The following is a 19,691-nucleotide window of genomic DNA, read 5'->3' as shown; positions in this document are numbered from 1 at the left end:
CGTAGGGCATAATCACTTTTTTTGTACATTAGTGATTAGTTTACCCGATGCAACGAAATGAAGTGCCTAATGAATGCCATACAGAAAAAAAGGAAATTCTTTTCTCCCGTTTACTTAAACAGAAAAGAAAAAAAAGAAAAAAAAGACAAAAAGCAAGACTGTCTCGATAAGAGTTTGGAATGTTATTCTGAAAAGTGACGTTTAATGCACCAAAAAAAACGGGAAATATAATCGCGTATTAAAGAAAGGAAACCTTGCTTGACTAGGCAATGGTATGTGTGTTCCTTGTGTTGATTTCTTTTGCGTTGGTTTTGTTACAAAAAAAAAAAAAAAAAATTCATATTTAACAGTTAAAACAAGTCATGCATTAGTTGCAGCGAAGCGGAAAACTTGTTCTAAACATTTTTGTGTCGATCCTTTTTACAATGCATTTGCCTCTCACTTCACAATAGGTGGACCATATGTTAAAATATGCTAAAATAATTTTGCCCAACACAACGAGCGTATAAAACATGTTCAATTTTCAATAATTGCTGGTATTTATTGCCCTCGAAAAAATTTCGTAAAATTTATTTAAATTAAATGCAACTTAAATGCTAGTTAAATGTCCATATGGCTTGCACAGATAGAGTTAAATGACTGAAAGACGGCAGAAATGCATATTTTCTCACTGCTTACCGTTAACTAATTGATTTCGTAGAGAAAAAATTTCAATTTTCCATAACGTTTCCCATCGCTGTAACAGAATCTCTGTGAAACGTATGTTCATGTTAGGGGTTTTGAGTTAACTTAATTTGTTGGCACTTTATCGAATTGTGAATTGAATGGAATTAACTTCAACGATATGCCCCACTCCCCGCTCCAACCCTCCGGTCGTTTTGTTATTTGCATTTTGCATTAAATTGAACTCAACGAATAATGCAACAACAACAACAACAACAACACGTACTGTGAGCTATTCAAGCCATTGCCTGTCTACTGTAAAGTATTATTACCTTGCATTATTGATTGTATAATAGTTAGTAGCCTTTTTCGGATTCTTTAAATAAAATGCAAGTTTTTTTTTGGTTTTTTTTTTCTCTGTCGGAATCATAAACATTCTCAACAGTTGATTGCTAAGCTTTCTTATGCTTAGAAAGCTTTTAACTTTGTATTAACGCGGCACTGCGTGCGTTCGACTCCACTAATATGTTAGAAAACGTCAAATCGTTTCGTAACATATAAAACACGATCTCAGCTTAGAGGCACATATGCTTACGCACATTTAAAATCACGTTACTTACATTATGTAAACCAAAAGCAAACACACGCGCACATACAAAAGGAAATTAAAATAAAGAAAACATTCATCAAGAGTCGCTATTAGTTTTTCGAAAAAACCAAAAAACAAGAAATAAAAATATATCTCAACTGATTTGGAGCATCGAATAATCTAAAAGAAAAAACCCCAAAAAATCAACTCATCGCCATAGCGTTTTTGGGGGCCTAGTGTTATATGTTTTTCATTCATTCTACATCCGGCATCGTCATTGCGGATTTAACGTTGGATGATACTTACGTTGTTGTTAGTTAATTCCTTACCTCTGAATTATTTCTTGCGCCGAGCATATTTATGAGGAATTAGACTGTACATTGACATAGAGTGACAATGAAATCTTCCGTAAGATTATGCAAAGTTCAAAGCATCGGTGAAGCCAAAATAAAGAAAAGGTGAATTTCCCAGACCATAAATAATAAAAACTTTTCCCAAATAACCTTTCCCATCATCGAAAAATTCTAATATTAATCATTTGGATTATAAGCGACACAAAAAGATTAAAATATGACAAAATAGGTTTACATTCATGTTTGTCTCCCCTTTCGTCCATTCAATGGCAAATATTGAATGTCTTCAAATAGCGAAGAATACAGTGATAGAAATGCGACACTTGCAGTAGAAATATTTTTAGTTAATTATATACGCACATCAGATCGGACAAATAGGCATAGGGCGCGCAAAACCGCGGCCACAATGAGCCAAAAATAGCTTCTTATTAACTATAATAAACATTGATCTGAAAATGAATGCAAATATTTTGCAGAGCTTTCTGCCAGATCTATACGATTTGCGAATTTTGATGACTATTTTCTTAAGACTCGTTTTATTCGTTTTTAAGTCAATATAAATTATTTAAAGAACTTTCTTAGCGAAAAACACATTTATTGAGATACAGTGATAAATAATAAAGTCAAAAGTGGAACTGATCAAAGAACACGAGCGAAAATTGCATAGGCAAACAATTAACGAAGTGGCAAGTTTAAGTTTAGTCGGCACACGCCTGCGGAAAGACTGCCTGGATGGCAAGAAAGTAAAGGCAACAATTTTTCGCTATAAAAACCAGGAAGAAACATTTAGAATTCTGCGAAACCAGTCAAGATGTAGTATCAGTTTTTAGTGAGCGTTATCGATGACTTCTGGGTGTAGGGGTAAGGTTTTTTAATTACGTGGTGGACGTCGCAAGACATATATATATAAATATTAATATATATTTACAAACAAGCTAACTGCCAACTTTATTAAGGTTCAAGTAACGAATTCCGTGTTCGCATTGAACCTGTTTCACACAACTAACAGTAGAAGAAGACGAACAAAAGGGGGAAGAAGGAGGAATTCGCTCAATTCGCTGATAGAGGATTTGATGGGTTGAGAAAGGAGCTTCGTTTCACATATCTAAGATTAAATTTAATTTCAATCGCGAAGATTCGCAAGTATAACTCTATGGTAAGTTTTACCTCCAATAGAGCAATCATGAAGGATTCTGCAACTAACAGAAATTTGACTGCTCTTGGAAATTCACGTTACAACAAAATTAAAGGATATAATGAATGATGATTTTTATTGAAAAGTAAGAGCGAGATACATACAAAAAAGTCCAAGTATATTAAGCGTTAGTAAGAAAAATGAAAAGGCGAACAGCGAATCAAAACGTTTTGATCCGACCATCAATTTGCACACTGAGCAGACAAATATTCGAAAGTTATGTAAAACAAAAGAGTTAAACAATCGTGAAGTTAGTTTCGATTACACTCCTCAACAAAATGGTATGTCGGAAAGGAATTATACAGCTATAGTGAGGATGGCACAATATATACCGATCGTAAGAGCATCTCAAACATATCTTGAACTGAACCCTATAGTAGTAGGATAAGTCCGCAGATTCGCGTAGACTAATAGTAGTAGTAGTACTAGTAGTAGTAGTATGTTTTAGAAAAAGCGAAAGAGAACCGAGAATTAAGCAAACCACTTACAGATGCAAAATTCTTAAGAAGAAAAGAGAAGAAATTATTTGAAATAAAAAGTTTACAACTTCAACGCCGCAGAGATAAAAGATCGATTTCAACAGCAAACCGAAATGGCTGAAATATCGAATCGAATCCAATCGAATCGAATCGGATCGAATAACTATAAAACATGAATATGACTAATTGCAGAGACAAAGCTTAGCTTATTCGGCTAAATAAAAATTGGTAGGTTACATAAGTAATGATTCCTTTGTCCCTATATGTTATATCTTTTGTAACTTGATTTGTTTCATATAATATTCTAATAATAATGAGAATTCGATCAGAATATATTTTGCAGAGAAGAATAGCCGACCAATAAGCTTACGGTAGCGTACATATACAGATACATAGACTATAAGGATATGTTCAAGCGTTCCCTAAATGGAATACCATTAAAACATTTGAAATAAAGTAAAGGAATAATTTATGAATTCTGCTTCTTTTCTTTTTCTTTTCAACAATAATTTTTATTAATTTTGCAGAAAGTATTATTAGTAAATTAATAAAGCGACAGGCACATACTCATATATATGTATATACATGAAATTAGGGTGATAAGGGAAAATATACAATTAAAAAAAACAAAACAAAAAGAAAATATCTAACAAAGACATTTGACCCATTGTTGTTGATATTGCCGCTGTTGCTATTGTCGCACTCCGCATGTCCTGGCACCCATTATAAAAGATAAGCAACCCTCTGCTTAAGAAAATGTAAAGAGGGGAAAAATATTTCGGCAGTTGCAGCGTTTCCTTTTTCTTCGCTTCCTCTTTTCCTGTTTTACTATTGTTTATACTGGAATCCTTCCTCGATGAACACCTTAAATTCTAGAGCAAAAATAATGCGCAACAACAATGCGTTTAGTGCACACGCACAGACATATATGTCTTCATGCGAGATCTTGCAAAAAACAATCGGATATTTCTTGCTGTGGTTTGTTTCACAGCTTGATGCACCCGGGGTTTTTGTTTTCGTTGTCTGATTACACAAAATGTTCTTTTCTTTTTAATAAAAATCAAATCTCTTTCTTCTTTGCACAAACGAGAAAACAAAAAAAAAATGAATTAGAAAAAACGGAAAGAGGAAGATGCTTAAATATTTCCTAATTGGATTGGAAAAATTCGTTTTTAAAATCTAGAATCATTACGACAGTATTGAAAACAATCGATCTGTTTCTAAATCCACCGTCGGATATTCAGTTGAAATTCCCAAAACTTCGACAAGCCTACTTTTCCATTCAAAAAACTTTTTAGTTCCTCTTAGTTTATCTCAAATGTATCTATACATATATATATATAAATATATATAGGATACTTTTCAAGCCTGGGTCTAAGCTTAAGTTGGAAAATCAAAAACTGAAATTCTAATTTGGTTCAAAATAAAACGAAGGCGGCTTATATAATATTCATATATTTTTTAAGTAAACTTTATTTCTTTTTAATAAACAATTAATCGCCTAGGCAAGCGAATCGTTTTCTATAGGCAATAAGTGTAGAGTAAAAGAAAAACCAAACTTAAAAGAGAATAAAAGTAGTTAATCGTAAGCTTAACATTTTTCTTTACATCATAACAAAGTTTACTTTTTCTATAGCGGTGTGCACGAAAAGCTATTGAGAATATGTCGGCATTCTTTTTACATATAAACCTGAGCTTTAATATTATAATAATCTTCAATAATAATAAACTTCACCTTCTCGTTAGGAAAGCACTGAAAGCTCTAATCAAAAATTGAGTTTTTTGATGGCACTCGTCTTCGGCTCTATATATATATATATATATATATACATATATATATATATATATATATATACATATTCATACATACATATATATATATATATATACAGATATATACATATTCTGTAAGCAAAAGGAGTAATAACATTTAATGCTTAAAAAAATCGAGGTAGTTAAAGAATATTTTTGAGAAGAAACCTTTGCTTACAAAACCGCCCCATATTTATGCAATCGTTAAAAAAACTTAATTAACTACTTATACAAAAAAGCAAAAAAGCAAACTAAAGTCAGTGAAATTTCACCGATAATGTTTTTCTTCGTTATAATCGTCGTCGTAATGACTTTTTGAACGATGATGACGATGATGATGTCGTTCGGAACGTCCTTTCGTTCGCTCTGAACGTCCTCGACTGCGACTACGGGAGCGATGCTTATGTTTGTGTTTCTTTTTGTGTTTCTCCCGATAATGCTCTCGTTCACGGCTGTTGCCCCGGTAAACGCTCTCCGGAGATGAATAGCGTTCTTCGTGCCTGCGGGATCTGTGTTCACGATTGACAGACGATGTTGGCAATGATTGATGATAATCACGATCGTCGTGCTCTCCTCGATAATTAGCAGGCGGTTTAGGTGGCGCTCTATTAACATATTGTTCACGACTGTGACCACGGCGCTCATAGTCGATTTCTGTTTCCATTTCTTCGTGACGTCCCCCTGTACGTACTGGAATATTTAAACCACCTGAACTTAATTGATGCACCGAGATATTGTTTTCACGACAATATTGTTCAATTTTTTTCTCAATTTGCTTCTGTATGGGCACGGGAATACGAGGAAATAGTGTCGAAAACCAATCCAATTTGGTTAGGAACTGATAAACCATTTGGCCAATAGTTATAATCTTTAAGGAAATAACGAAATGCACTTATTAATTATTACCAAGACTGGTAATAATAAAACTTCTTTTATAGGAAAAATTAAAATGGTCGTACAAGCGACTCACCTGGCCACCACCGGCCTTTACGTCGATCTCTTCTTCATCCTGCAAATAGTCTTCATACCAATCATAAAGATCTGCCGGTGGTTGGGTATATCTTAAGTACATGAATCCTAAACGAGTGAAAAACACATTCGAAAAACAAAAAAGGAAGTACAAGAATACTTTATTAATGTAAATTTTCTTTCTATACATAAAATACCTACTCTTTTGGTAGGAGATATTGAAACTTTAATATATTTTGGCTGAAATATTTGTGCAAATAGATTTTGTCAGACTCTCTTGCGACTTACCACTTACCTAAAGCCCTAATATAGGGTGAGTCGGTGTGATTTATAAGTCCGTTTACTTGCTTACGAGTCAAACGCAAAGTGTAAAGTTTGTACAGCAAACAGTAGGCTGTTGAAACTATACCACCGGCACCAACACCGCGAACCTAAGCACAAAATTAGATCAGAAATTACAATTACTACCATATATTAGCTGAATATCCATTTAAATAAATGTAAAAGATCTCAAAACGAAAAAGGTACATTTCATAAACTCACTCCGCCACACATGCCGGTCTGACCACTGGTCTTACGGGACCCACGTTCCCAAGGTTCCATATGCTTAACTTGATAGTAAATCTCGTCGACCACCTCATGATAAGTTTTCAATTTAAATAAATGAACTAAAATTGTAGTATAGACATGAAAATTACAAATTTGATAAGACGAAAAAAAACGGGATATATTCCGGAAAATATTCCTTGCTACTGTACCTTTGGAGACGTACCTTTAAAATAGCTGGAACTCTGTATATTGGCCAAAATCAAAGGATTCAAGTTCATGGTCGCTTCGTTTCCCCACAAAGGCAAAGTATTATGTTGCTTGCCAATTTTTTTGGCGGCTGACTGTGACGATGAAGCCTGGTACTCTAAAGAAAATTAGTATAATACGTTTTTTATTTTATTAATGAATTACAATTCGTATGCCCATTACAATATCTGTATTGAAAGTTTTCATATATATTCCCACTCAAATTACCTTCTTCCATTATAACTTTATTAATTACTACTCTATATATATATATACATATATATAAATTTTTCCTATTTCGCTATTTCTCCGAGTATTTCAATAAAACTAAGAATTTTTCTCCAAAACGTTTATCTGCCAACAAAAAAATGCGAAGCCGAAAGCAGGGTTACTTTGACGAATATTAAGTGGGGTATCGAATAATGAACTTCGTCCGGTATTGCCAAGCACACAAAATATATTTAAAAATTATTATTGCACGCATCTACTCTACTTGCGATTTGAGAGATCGGCTTTTTGCGGTATTTATATATATTTAATCAGCTGCGTTATTTTTCAAATATGATATAGTCGCTGCAACTGTTTTAATTCTATTGTATTCTTTCGTCCCTATTTTTATTTAATCACCAAACATATATTGTTTATTTTAAACAAAGCTTTGTATGAGTACATTAGATATTAGCAAAAAATAAAAATATTTCAATTTCTTATAAATCATATTTAAACCGCATTTCTTTCTACATATTACTTAAATAAGATAAACGTGTTTGTGTGATACGCAGAATCGTAATTTTCGACTTTATTCCCCTAAACGCTGAACACAGTTGTTCTTCTTGTACGAGTAAACAAACAGTAAGCAGTGCAGCAAATATAATTTGTACGTACTCTAATGAAGTTGAGCACAACATTCAGTTAATGTAATTTGCATATGTTCAACTCAATAATCGTTAGTGTTGCGAGGGTCCTAATAATTAGTTAAAGTTTTCTTCCTTTTTTTTTTGTTTCTTTAACTAAAGTAGTTAAAAAAGAACGCAAAAAATTATTAAATACATATCACAAACCAAGTAATAATGTGTAAGATATTGGTAGTCATACATATATTCAGCAATGCACCAAAATAAAATGTCATGCACTAAAAAACTACTTTGGACGAAATGGAGAAATATAAAGGTCTCCTAGGCAAAAAATATATATATATTTTATTAAATTCACTTACAAGACAATTATGAATTTGAAGCTGAAAATAAAAACTTTACTTTATTTAGAAAAGTAGACAATAAACTAACACAACACAGATATAATAGTTTATAATATGAATTTTAATTTTTTTGTATTTTTTGTTTAATTTTTTCGTTTAATTGATGTTCTTTTCTATAATTTTTTAGTAGAATCACTTCTCTTAGTAAAAAATTTTTCTTTCTCAATCTTTCGAAAGCGCTTGCAAAATGGTTTTTGGTTAAAAAACCGTTAGTTGCCTATTTCTTTTACACCAAAATAAGGCAATAAGAAGAAAAAGCACGTACGGAGAATAGACATAGAGTTGCTCCTAATAAATAAGAAAAAGTGCCAACACATTCGTCCTGAGCTCGGTTAAATGGCAAAGCTAGTAACGCCGATCTATTAAATGACAAAGCTATGTAACGCCAATCTGTTAAATGACAAATCAAACAAAAACTCTGTTAAAATGACAAACTATACAAACAAACAAACAAACAAATCGATTGAACAACAAGCCGTAGCAACACTAAAATAAAGCATATATATATGAATACAAAATATTGCTGCTTTTCTTTCTTTTTTTAACATTATTGAAAATAAAATGATTAATAATATTGACTTTGCGTTTCAATAGATATTCACAAATTGAAATGCGGTCAATTAATTAATTTTTTTGAGTCAAGACTGGCGGTACCCATAAATTAAGTTTTTTTTTTGTAACCAGCTTTTTCCAGTTGGTTGAATACTGTTTAGTGATTGCTGTTGAAGTCTCTGGCAATATCATGACTGCTTACATGCTTACATGACGGTCTTGTTCGACTTTTGCCAATATTGCATTCACTTTTTCCGCGATTGGCCGTCCACTTTGGGAGCGTAAGGTACATATAGCAAATGAAATTTTCTAGATCGACAAAATCTTAGTACTTTTTAGAATTTCAAAACATTAAACATGGGTTGAAAACTTGCCTTGCCTGATGAAAAGCAAAAGGATTGAAAGTAAAACCAGGCACAATTATTTAATGCCTTTGGCTGAAATCTATTTTACTGTATTTGTCATCAATATGAAGCAACTGTTTTTTTTTTTTTCCTTTTTCCATCGTCATGTCCACTTCTAATCGGGGTATAAATAGAGTTGAATTGAGACTAAAGTTTTCAATTAATAATCAAATTTTTTAGTAACTTAAAAATATAACATAAATCGTAACATATGGGTTCACGAAAATTATTACAAAATTATTTATTTAAAAAAAAAAAACAAGTTTTATTTTGGCTTAAGAATTCATTATCTAGATAACTTAATGTAAAATATCATTGATTAATTTTGTGTCAACAATTGCGGATATAGAGTTCAAGTTAATTCGAGTAAATATTTATTATATTATTAAGCATGTTCGGTTCATGCTATCGCACGGGACGAAACGGGTGAGAATGTAAAACATTCGTATAGAAATGAAATAAAAATTGATGATGAAGTGCATTGTCCCTCAATTCGATTCCACGCATAGATTTAAGATTAAAATGAGCTACTGCACATATGTAAATGTTGACATAAGTTTGCCTATAAGCTAGATCGAATTGTCACTCCACAGACCGTACGATGTGGGCAGAAATGATTTGGATTTGAAAGTTACGAGATAAAGCAGAATTACGGAAGACGGATTCAACATTTATAGCTTCATAGCTTCGCGTCTCAATAAAGCTTTGTATAATAAATCTGAAAGATCCCGAAGGCATTTCAGATTAAACAAATGCACAATTTAAACAATCCAAGCAAAAGGCAGAAACAGAAAGATATAAGTTCGGATTACTTACGCATGTCTTGGGCTCTGTTGTCTCCATCCTTAACCATTAATTTAGAAAGATAGACGACCAATTTTAAAGCAATAATGCAATTTGATAAACTATTAAAAAACCAAATCTGGTACAACGTACAAACTTAAGCTTAAAATCACTGGGCAGTTACCGTCAACCGTTTGTTGAATTACTTGCCATTTGGCATGTCATAAGAGCAACTACTACAAACAGTGCAAACATTTTTGTACAATCACTGACACAAAATCTTACATGCCTTACCAGTAATAGATGATAAGGATTCTTACAATCATTTAGGTTTTTGAGATCCTTGAAACGCTACGCGTTTCTTACGTAGAAATTTTTAATTTGTCCTGTATGCCAATACGGCATTAAATCCTCTGGTATAAGTCTTTTTTTTGAAAAGTAGTTTAATCATATCCTTATCACATCACATTGAATGTTTATCTCTTATAATTTTTTTCTCCCCACAAATGAATTCATTCCATTGCCATCTTGAGGGGAACACCTGGAAACTAAATAGTGGAGAGAAATAATTTTAAATCAATTTTCACTCTCGTGTGACACCAAAGAAATTAGTTGCTGCGATCATATGTCGAATCTTTTGACGTGAATGACAGAAAAGATCAAATTCATATGGCTATGGTACGCAATTACTCCCAAAAACGGCTATACCGATATATGAAACAGTATTACTTGATATAACGCATGTGTGTATGTAGTGCTCAAATTAGAAATTCACAACTATTTTATTTTTTTTTTTTTTGGCGATATTAAGTTTTTTCTGGTATTGAGATATATAGCTTATATCTTCTAGTTTGACATAAGATATGAACATGCGACTCATTGTTTTAAGTCAATAGGTAGTGGAAATTTGCAAGTTTCGGCGTATTAGAAACGAGTCTAAAAAATTTAAGAATTAGAAAATACAAGGAAAAAGTTTATTGTGATTATGTTGTAGAAATTTATAATCACAATATTTGAAAATTTTACATAATGTATGTGATATATTTGCTTACTTTATGAAGCAAGTTATTGCCTTGATATGATCACATTGTAAGCATTATTTAAGTTTTTGTACATTTCATATAAATGGTGTGATCTTCTGATGTTCTCAAATTTTCGACAATCAAACTTTAGGGTTACAATGGCCTTTTTGGTGACACTCGTTTCATGTGTCATTCGAAGCAGATTTTGTGATAAGATTCACAACTCCTGAGCCCACACACATTTTCAATCATTATTAGCGCGTGCGATTTCTTTTATTTCTAATAATACGCATCGTTCCTTTGGCGGCACATTTGATTGACATTCTCGCCGTGCATACAGACTCGTGATCGCGGCCTTTCGCAATCATATTTGGAGAGGATTCTTTTGCGTGCTCCATACTTAAAAAATGATGATAGTTTTCCCTTTACATACGGTTTTGACACTCGGCTGCTAATAAGATTACTCTACAATTACCGGACGTTGCCCTCCATACTGAACATACATGTTTATAGAGAAATGTTGATAACAATGATAAGAGAAGACAATTCTTGGGAAGCTGCAATGCTGAAGAAACTTGACGATTTGCTGCCGCAATCTCCAACTCGAGCCAAAACACATGGCATGTTCTGAAGATATGCAGGAAAACGACTCGCCATCGTGGCATAATCCTTGCGAAGCGAAGATGGTAAGTTGTCTTTAGTTTAAAAACGCATTTTTTTAAAAAACTTTTTTTTTCCAGATTTTTATGATGACAGTTAAATTATACAAAAAAAAACATTAAACCTGAATCAATTGGAATCATCACTCCGTACCTGAAACAAGGTAAACATTTGCGAAAACTTTTTGATGATGCCGACGTAGCGGTGCCTAAAATTGGTTCTGTGGAGGAATTCCAAGGACAGATATAACCTTCGCAAAATTACAGTTTGAATTAATACTGATGTTGCTTTCGCCTGGTTTTTTTTAGGAACGCAATATAATATTAATTTCAACAATCAGGTCAAGCAAGGAGCATATACCTAGCGATGTGCGGCATGCATTAGGCTTCATTCAAAACGAGAAACGGATTAACGTGGCGATTATAGTATACGGCAACCCCGACCTACTCCTTTTGGACCGTCGTTGGCGCGCGATCATAAAATACTGCGTCGATAACGATGCCTACCTTGGTCGCGATTTGCCGGAATTGTCTGTAACTTTTATGTAGTATGTATATATATACTTTAATAGTTTAGTTTCTTGATTTGAATTACTTTTAATTATTGAATTAATTTTCAAATTTGAATATGTATTTAGTTTAGTTTCAATTTTTTTTGTATTGTTGTTGTTTTGTTTTTTTGTTGTTAAATGAATGTTTGTTTTTTGTTGTTAAATGAAAATTAAAAATGTTATGTTTTTCGCCTTAATTTTATTTTTTGTATTCTATTGTGTATTAATTTATATAATTTATATTTAAATATAAATGAAATAAATAGCTTTATTTATATAATATCTTTATTCTACATTTAAAATACTTTGTTAGTACATATAAATATAAGAAATATAAGAAATTGTTGTTCTTTTTAATGGTTTTAAAGGTTTCCTGATTGTTTCCGATTGTTTTTCCTTGACTTGCTCGCTTTCGCTCTTCTATCATCACCTCTAGATGTTTAGTTTTTTGGAAAATAAGCAAACTAAACTCATTCAATTTTATAATTATGGGATGAAATCATATCTCGCGCTTTAAAAAACGTTGATTTTCTTAAGAATATGACTGCCGTTAAGCAATTGGCCGCGTGTAAGGTTATTTAATTGGGTCGGATTTATTTCTTTCAATTTCCTGCATTGCCCCAAAAAAATTCCCTTGCAAAAGATGAGAATTATTTATTTGTTATATACATAAGCTATTGGGAGTGAATATACTTACTTACTAAGATTAATTAATAATAATAATTATTAATGACAATTACTACAATTAACAAATAAGAATGTTATGATTGGTCGTGACAGAATCTTTTTTATCCAGTTAATTTAACTTGAGAGTCTTATTACTTCGTGCGCGAGTCAATAACTCCAACAAAAGCAGCCGCGAGCATCGCTGTTAAATGAAAAACAGTAACAAAACAGCCGTTACGTTTTAGACGTCTGCTCACACAACGCCACACAATGTAACAATTTCTAGAAGGATTAGTTCTTTTGGTTGGTGATTTGCTGACTTGCAAAACAAGAAGAGATTTGAAATAATTTGGAAAAAATCAAGACGACAACGGAAACTAAAATATTATCCCATTACATAAGTATTAACTATGTTATGTTCTTCTCATTTAAGGACTTTTTTAAAATGATTTAATCCAACCTCATTTCAATAAAGTTCGCACCCAAAGTCCATCCAAGTCAAAATCAAACATTTTTCTGTTCACAAAGTTCAAATAGTTCATAAGCGGAAAATCAAAATCGCACCAAACAAATCAAGCTATCGTATATGCTTTATTTGATGGTATAGTGAATACGTCAAGAAAGATCTAAAACTCTTGCGTTCCGATCAGTCTGTGTATATTTCAATTTATTTCTGGATGCCCATGCACGGATTTATTTTGCTGCATCTTAACAATTAACAATTTTTCTTAAACTCCCTTATTAAAATTAACATTGATTACGTCAACTAAAAGAATACGACAATTTACAACCTTGGATTTCAATGCACACCATTTATGCAAACTTTAGACTTAAAAGTTTAATTAAATTTATGAGTTTAATTTAAAGATAGATAATGTGCAAATACGAGGTTCTACAGAATTGTTGAAAGAAAAATATATTGTTTTTTTTGCAGTATATATGATATGTTCAAATTTTTCATGGAAAGCCTCACCAAATGTTGTGATTACATATAGATTAGGATATGACAATAGTGCGTTTTTAACTACTGTACTTATTTTTATTTTCGGTCTTCGATATCATCGCCACCTGGCTTTTGAATATAATCTGCATTTGCGGAACATTTTAGAAAAATTTGTTATTTAAACATTTAAATACTTATTGAATATATAAATAAAAAGTGCATCTGCAAGTCACGTAATATATATAAAATTTCGAATAAATTTGAAATGACTGATATGAACAATTTGAAACGTTGCTTGTCGATGCAATTATAATTTGATACCCTTTCTGTTTAGAAAACAGGAGAAAAACAACAACAGTAGAATATATATTTAATGATTAATATCTATTATATATAATAGTATTATAAAAACATTTTTTTTAAAAAGTGGAATGAACAATAAATAGAAAATAATTTCAAATCTTGAGTTTTCTTTATGTGGGTTTTTTTTTTAATTAAATAATTGTTACTTATAATTTCATCTACTTATGGTAGTAAAGATTTTTTCACTTTTCTCCAAAAGTGATTGTGTAAATTTTTATTTTTTTGATTCGTACAGAAAGTAAAGAGTAAATAGCAACTCTTGCACGTATCTATAGTGTATTTTATGTTAATATGTATTTTTGTAAAGCTAAAGGTGTTTGCACTAATTTTATTAATCGATTTTTATACATAACTTCCTCTGCTTCTTCAATTCAGCAAATCAACAAGCATAAATTCGCTGAAATGTGTAAAATATATTCGTAATATCAAGTTCATGAAGTTTCAACGATTGAAAAATATGGTTAACTTCATTCACTAACCTTATTATCACCTAAACAAAATGAATAGTTTGGGAACTCTTTACAATCAGCTGACCGGACTATTTAAAAAAAAAATCGATTTTTTTTTCATTGAATACATTTTGGGTTTACCTTTTTTATTAGAACAATTATTATTAATTTGAGACTAAATTTAAATAAAAGATATATTTCAGGATAAACATTTAATTAAAGTAAAAATGACTTAAAATAATCGAAAAATAAATTAAATTCAGTTAAAAAAAGAAACATAAAAATGTTATAAAACATTAGAAGACTAATAAGAAGTAATAAACATCTTTTTAAAGAAAAGTATGACAGCAAACATCAACTAGTTTTCGAGGAAAACTCTGCTATATAAGCACGAATTTTTCTTTACATATAGGTATTTATATATTCAAAAGTGTGCATGTAACAAAAAATATAAATATTTGACATTTTACTTGGCATAGATCCGCGTTTGTTTGATATGGTAGAATATTTCCCCCGTGGTGGTTATGTTATCGAGGATTTGCTTTGATTAGTCGAATTTTTGTTACTTTTCTTGGTTCAATGCGGGAATTCACAGCTGTGTTTCGCACGTTGTTAAGCCCATTAAGCCCACGCATTTTATTTGCCTTGTTTGATGAGGTAAAGCACGTAAAAACAAAGTACGTCGTAGTTGCTTTTAGTTGTGCAAAATGACTAGTACTCCATCTTCAGAGGGAGGCAGCGAAGAGCTTTTTGATCCCTTGCCAGAAGAGCTACATAACGTCCAGTCCGTGATTCATGTCACTCGAGAGAATATCGATGCATTGAATGCAAAATTTGCTAACCTGCAAGAGCCACCAGCGATGTATATAGCTGAATATCAGGAACTAACTTCAAAATTGCATGAATTGGAAGCTAAAGAGGCCGAACTGCTGGAACAGTTAAGTGCACAACAAGAATTGGAATTGAAGCAACAATTGCATACACAATATCAGCAGCAACTTCTCAGCGGTGACTACAGCTGCCAGTCACATTATCAAAATCAACAACAAGTACAATTGCAACAACAGCAGCAACGAATATATCAGAGATGTTTATACAATAATAATAGTTCTGGAGGAGGAGGAGGAGATATGGTAGGTAGCTTCTTTTGGACATTGAGAAAAATTATTAGTTTATATTCAATCCAATATAGACGGATAGTTTTATATCCAATCATAACAGCAGTCATTGCAATACTCTAACACGCCAGCGAAAAGTTTTACTTAGAGCTCATTTGCCCAATCAGCAAAGAACGTCCGTCGAAGTAATTGCTGGGGTACGATTATGCGATGCTCTAATGAAGGCTCTGAAACTACGACAGCTTACCCCCGAAATGTGCGAAGTTAGCACTACGGAGAATGGACGTTACATTATACCTTGGCATGCAGATATTGCCAGCCTGCAGGTGGACGAGATCTATGTACGATTGTTGGATAAATGCCCTATAATGACTCACATATCGCACCAATTTATACGTAAGACATTTTTTTCTCTGGCCTTTTGTGAGGGATGTCGCCGCTTGCTGTTTACGGGTTTCTATTGCAATCAATGCAATTTTCGGTTCCATCAGCGCTGTTTTGATAAGGTGCCCACATTGTGTCAACAATTCCCGGTCGACAGTTACTATCAGCGTTTACTAGCTCAGAATCCAGAGAATGCTGTCGGCATTTTGTATTCAGGTCGTGGTTGTGCTCCAGATTTTCAGGTTTTTTAATTTAAACTTATCGAAAGACTTATTCAAATTAAGTTGATATTTTTTATAATTTATCGTAGACCCGTCATCCGCGCTCCATAAGTCAACAGGATCGCTCAAATTCAGCTCCGAACGTTTGCATTAATAACATAAAACCTTTGACTGAAGCTCAATGCAAGCTAATCCAGGTTCATGGCCCTTCGCAAATGCAAGCAAATTATTTAAATTCCACTCAGGCTTCGCCCACTGGCACATTGAAACATCTAAAGAAAGAGAATCGAAGCTCGGAAGAAAATTGGGTAGGTGAGAAAATAAAAAAGGCTTTTAGCAACAACAATAAATTTTGTCTGCGTTTAGAATATACAAGCCGAAGAAATCCTAACAGGACCTCGAATTGGTTCTGGGTCATTTGGAACTGTATACAAAGCTCATTGGCATGGTCCAGTGGCTGTAAAAACCCTAAATGTAAAAACACCCAGTCCGGCTCAACTGCAAGCATTCAAAAATGAAGTGGCCATGTTAAAGAAAACCCGCCACTGTAACATATTACTGTTTATGGGTTGCGTTTCTAAACCATCATTAGCTATTGTAACCCAATGGTGCGAGGGCAGTAGTCTTTATAAGCATATCCATGTGAAGGAAACAAAATTTAAACTTAAAACCTTAATCGACATCGGGCGACAAGTGGCCCAAGGTATGGATTATTTGCATGCTAAAAATATTATACACAGGTAAGTTAAACTCTATAAATATTTCTTATTATTCTTCATTTGGATTTATTTTGTTTAATCTTAGGGATTTGAAATCCAATAACATTTTCCTACAAGACGAATATTCAGTAAAGATAGGAGATTTTGGTCTGGCTACTGCGAAAACGCGATGGTCAGGCGAAAAGCAGGCACATCAGCCAACAGGCAGTATCCTATGGATGGCCCCCGAAGTTATACGTATGCAAGAGCAAAATCCATATTCATTTCAATCGGACGTTTACGCTTTTGGTATTGTTCTGTATGAACTGCTGGGCGAATGTTTACCTTATAGTCACATCAATAATAAAGATCAGATTTTGTTTATGGTTGGTGTTGGTCTTCTAAAACCAGATATGTCCAAGGTGCGTTCTGATGCCCCACAGGCTTTAAAGCGGCTCACAGAAGATTGTATTAAATACGATCGCAACGAACGGCCTTTGTTTCGCCTACTACTCAATATGTTGGAATATATATGGCGAACTTTGCCCAAATTGCATCGAAGTGCTAGCGATTCAACATTAATTCAAAGCCAACTGCAACATGATGATTTCCTATACGTATGTCCTAGTCCCAATACCCCGGTGAACCTTAACAATTTTCAATATTACCACAGCGCTGGCAATATCTAGCGATGCTGATCCTTTACTATGCTTGTGATTTCAGAAACTTCATATTATTACAACAGTAAGAGCGACTCAAAAATTTTAAACAAGCAATTGAAGTGCTAACAGTGCAACAAGAGTAAAAGACGCTTTAAAGTTAAAAAGAATAAAATATATTAACAGAAGTTGTTCGCAGGAGAAAGAAAATCTCCATCTGATATTACAGTACTGCACAGGCGTAAGTTAAGCACAAATTTTGCTGAAGATTTAAAACAATAACAGCAACTTTAATCAAAATCAACAAAAGCCTCAATCTTGAATTCATTATTTGTTAACTATGTAGATGATTAACATTTAACAAATTATCATAGGATATGTTTTCTGGTTTATTTTCATTAATTATTACCATTATTTTTTGTGTATTTCCTTTTGTTTTATTGATATTGCGTTTACTAAAAAATGTTTTCAAAATATTATTATTATAAAAATTATCTTAATATTAAAAAACAAGAATGCATTATAAAAAAAGTTACAAACTTAAAAATCGATAATTTTATTCATCGAACTTTTCGATTTGACGTCTTAAATCGACGAATAATGTCTCCTCTCCAATTTAAACAACTGCCTTAACTGCCTTCAGATATGTTCAAAATCGCCAACAGTTATTTTAAAGTCGATAAAGACAAATTCTCCTTCTCCGCAAATCTTCGATATACAGAAGGTTTTCGGCATAAAAGCCGCCAAAGATTTGTTTAATTGCAAGGTTTTGGTCGCAATTATATGTAATATATTTCTGACGAATCCTCGAAAATGCTGTGATCTTGATATCCCTAATTATGAAGCAAGGTTAGGATTAATATTCATATTTGTAATGTCGTTGCCGCGCTGCAACGTGTTGGAAACGCAACCGCAACTATATGACTGAAAATTTTTATAACAAATCGAATTCATACATCGAATGTTGATTATTATTCTAGATCGAGTTACTTTACGTATTCGTTGGCACCGATCCAAATACACCTTTAGTGTTTTAATTTTTCATATTAATATTGGAATAGCAGAGCCGATTATGGGCGCTTAGAGTCTTAGATTCTTGTGGTGTTATTGACACCCCAAATCGCTTTGCTAAATACTTCCGATGAAATTTTTTCAACTGCTGATTCCGCCTGTTAAACTGTTATATCAAATCACTAACTTGATTTAGATTCCGTACTCGGTCAATTCAGAAAATTACGTTTTACATTGTTTGAGCTCTCTAAAATATTGTTGTGCGCCTGCACCCGATCGCATTCCATCATGCACACTCAAGTTATCCTCTGATGAGCTATGTAGTGTTATTTTGACGACTTTTAATCAATTCTTGAAATCAGGTGTTTTCCCATTGTTTCCTGATTCCATTTTAAAGGTTAAAACAGATGTCACATCAAGAATAATAGAGGCACTGCCAAGCTGAGCGTCTTACCAGAATTGTTTGAGCGAATTGTTACTCAGCATTCAGCTTTCGCTCTCGAATCCAATGCATTAGTAATTGATAGAAAAGTAAAAAATTAAAGTCAAATTGACGTTTATTTGTTTTTCTACTATTTTTTTGATTTTCTTCCATTTTTCAAATAGTAATTCATTTTCTAACGGCTGTTTGTATTTTCTTTTGCAGCTGCTTTGTGCGGACGCAACTCTAAAGAAACATTTGAGATAACTTTGTTTGGTTTATACTCAATACCAATCCAAATTTATTCGCAGCAACAGCAATTTGATTGTCTGTTTTGTTGAAAACATTTGGTGGAAGGCTTTCCGCGTATAGATGTATATCTCCTGTACCATTTTCTAATTTCTTTTTCAATAAATCTACTGTCCTAAAACTATTTTTTTAAGTTTGAATTATTTGATGAATTTTTCCTTAAATTTATAATTTTAATAATTTATTGATTATTTTATTAATACTTATTGATGATGAAATTAAATTCTTTTTTTTTTTTTCTTTTTTCTGAAGAAACTTTTATTAATTGTTCTTCAAAGCAAAAGCAATCATTTAATCATTGTTTTATATATACTTTATTTTTATATACATTTATTTAATATAAAATGAATATATAGTTGAAATTG

At 32.5% G+C, this 19,691-nt stretch overlaps 2 protein-coding genes and 1 long non-coding RNA gene across 5 annotated transcripts; 2 read left to right on the top strand and 1 right to left on the bottom strand.

The window, feature by feature from the left end:
* Positions 1-5,115: 5,115 nt before the first annotated feature.
* Positions 5,116-9,933, bottom strand: LOC119637168 (pre-mRNA-splicing factor 38B). 3 transcript variants are annotated; one of them, XM_038033020.1, is made up of 6 exons: positions 9,886-9,933; positions 6,833-6,973; positions 6,604-6,728; positions 6,356-6,491; positions 6,062-6,168; positions 5,116-5,959 (listed from the first exon to the last, which is right to left on the bottom strand). In XM_038033020.1, exons 1-6 carry the CDS (start codon positions 9,920-9,922, stop codon positions 5,360-5,362), a joined length of 1,146 nt encoding a protein of 381 aa, XP_037888948.1. In that variant the 5' UTR covers positions 9,923-9,933; the 3' UTR covers positions 5,116-5,359. The 3 variants fall into 3 exon arrangements, with proteins under 3 accessions (XP_037888948.1, XP_037888957.1, XP_037888964.1); XM_038033029.1 differs by lacking the exon at positions 9,886-9,933 and adding an exon at positions 7,084-7,219; XM_038033036.1 differs by lacking the exon at positions 9,886-9,933 and having other exon boundaries at positions 6,819-6,902.
* Positions 9,934-10,585: 652 nt separating this feature from the next.
* Positions 10,586-12,131, top strand: LOC119642097. Its single transcript, XR_005247947.1, has 3 exons — positions 10,586-10,941; positions 11,026-11,560; positions 11,615-12,131. It is a non-coding gene; the product is annotated as an uncharacterized LOC119642097 (long non-coding RNA).
* A 2,596-nt stretch (positions 12,132-14,727) lies between these two features.
* On the top strand, positions 14,728-17,999 carry LOC119643132 (raf homolog serine/threonine-protein kinase Raf). The gene is made up of 6 exons (XM_038042482.1): positions 14,728-14,917; positions 14,985-15,638; positions 15,698-16,249; positions 16,318-16,536; positions 16,595-16,968; positions 17,033-17,999. The coding sequence occupies exons 2-6, from the start codon at positions 15,213-15,215 to the stop codon at positions 17,613-17,615; spliced, it is 2,154 nt and encodes a 717-aa protein (XP_037898410.1). The 5' UTR covers positions 14,728-14,917; positions 14,985-15,212; the 3' UTR covers positions 17,616-17,999.
* Positions 18,000-19,691: the final 1,692 nt, after the last annotated feature.

Source organism: Glossina fuscipes, unplaced genomic scaffold, assembly GCF_014805625.2.
Source record: "Glossina fuscipes isolate IAEA_lab_2018 unplaced genomic scaffold, Yale_Gfus_2 0, whole genome shotgun sequence".
NCBI classification, from domain to species: domain Eukaryota; kingdom Metazoa; phylum Arthropoda; class Insecta; order Diptera; family Glossinidae; genus Glossina; species Glossina fuscipes.
This window is presented reverse-complemented; position numbering and strand designations above follow the sequence as displayed.

Excerpts from the sequence above, each read along its gene's own strand:
- LOC119637168 (XM_038033020.1), bottom strand. The coding sequence starts at position 9,922 with ATGGTTAAGGATGGAGACAACAGAGCCCAAGACATGC. Across the intron at positions 6,729-6,832 it reads GAGTTCCAGCTATTTTAAAG|TTCATTTATTTAAATTGAAA; the intron begins GTACGTCTCCAA and ends CTACAATTTTAG. Across the intron at positions 5,960-6,061 it reads TAAAGGCCGGTGGTGGCCAG|ATTATAACTATTGGCCAAAT; the intron begins GTGAGTCGCTTG and ends ATTTCCTTAAAG.
- LOC119643132 (XM_038042482.1), top strand. The coding sequence starts at position 15,213 with ATGACTAGTACTCCATCTTCAGAGGGAGGCAGCGAAGAGCTTTTTGAT. Across the intron at positions 15,639-15,697 it reads GAGGAGGAGGAGGAGATATG|ACGGATAGTTTTATATCCAA; the intron begins GTAGGTAGCTTC and ends AATCCAATATAG. Across the intron at positions 16,537-16,594 it reads GAAGCTCGGAAGAAAATTGG|AATATACAAGCCGAAGAAAT; the intron begins GTAGGTGAGAAA and ends GTCTGCGTTTAG.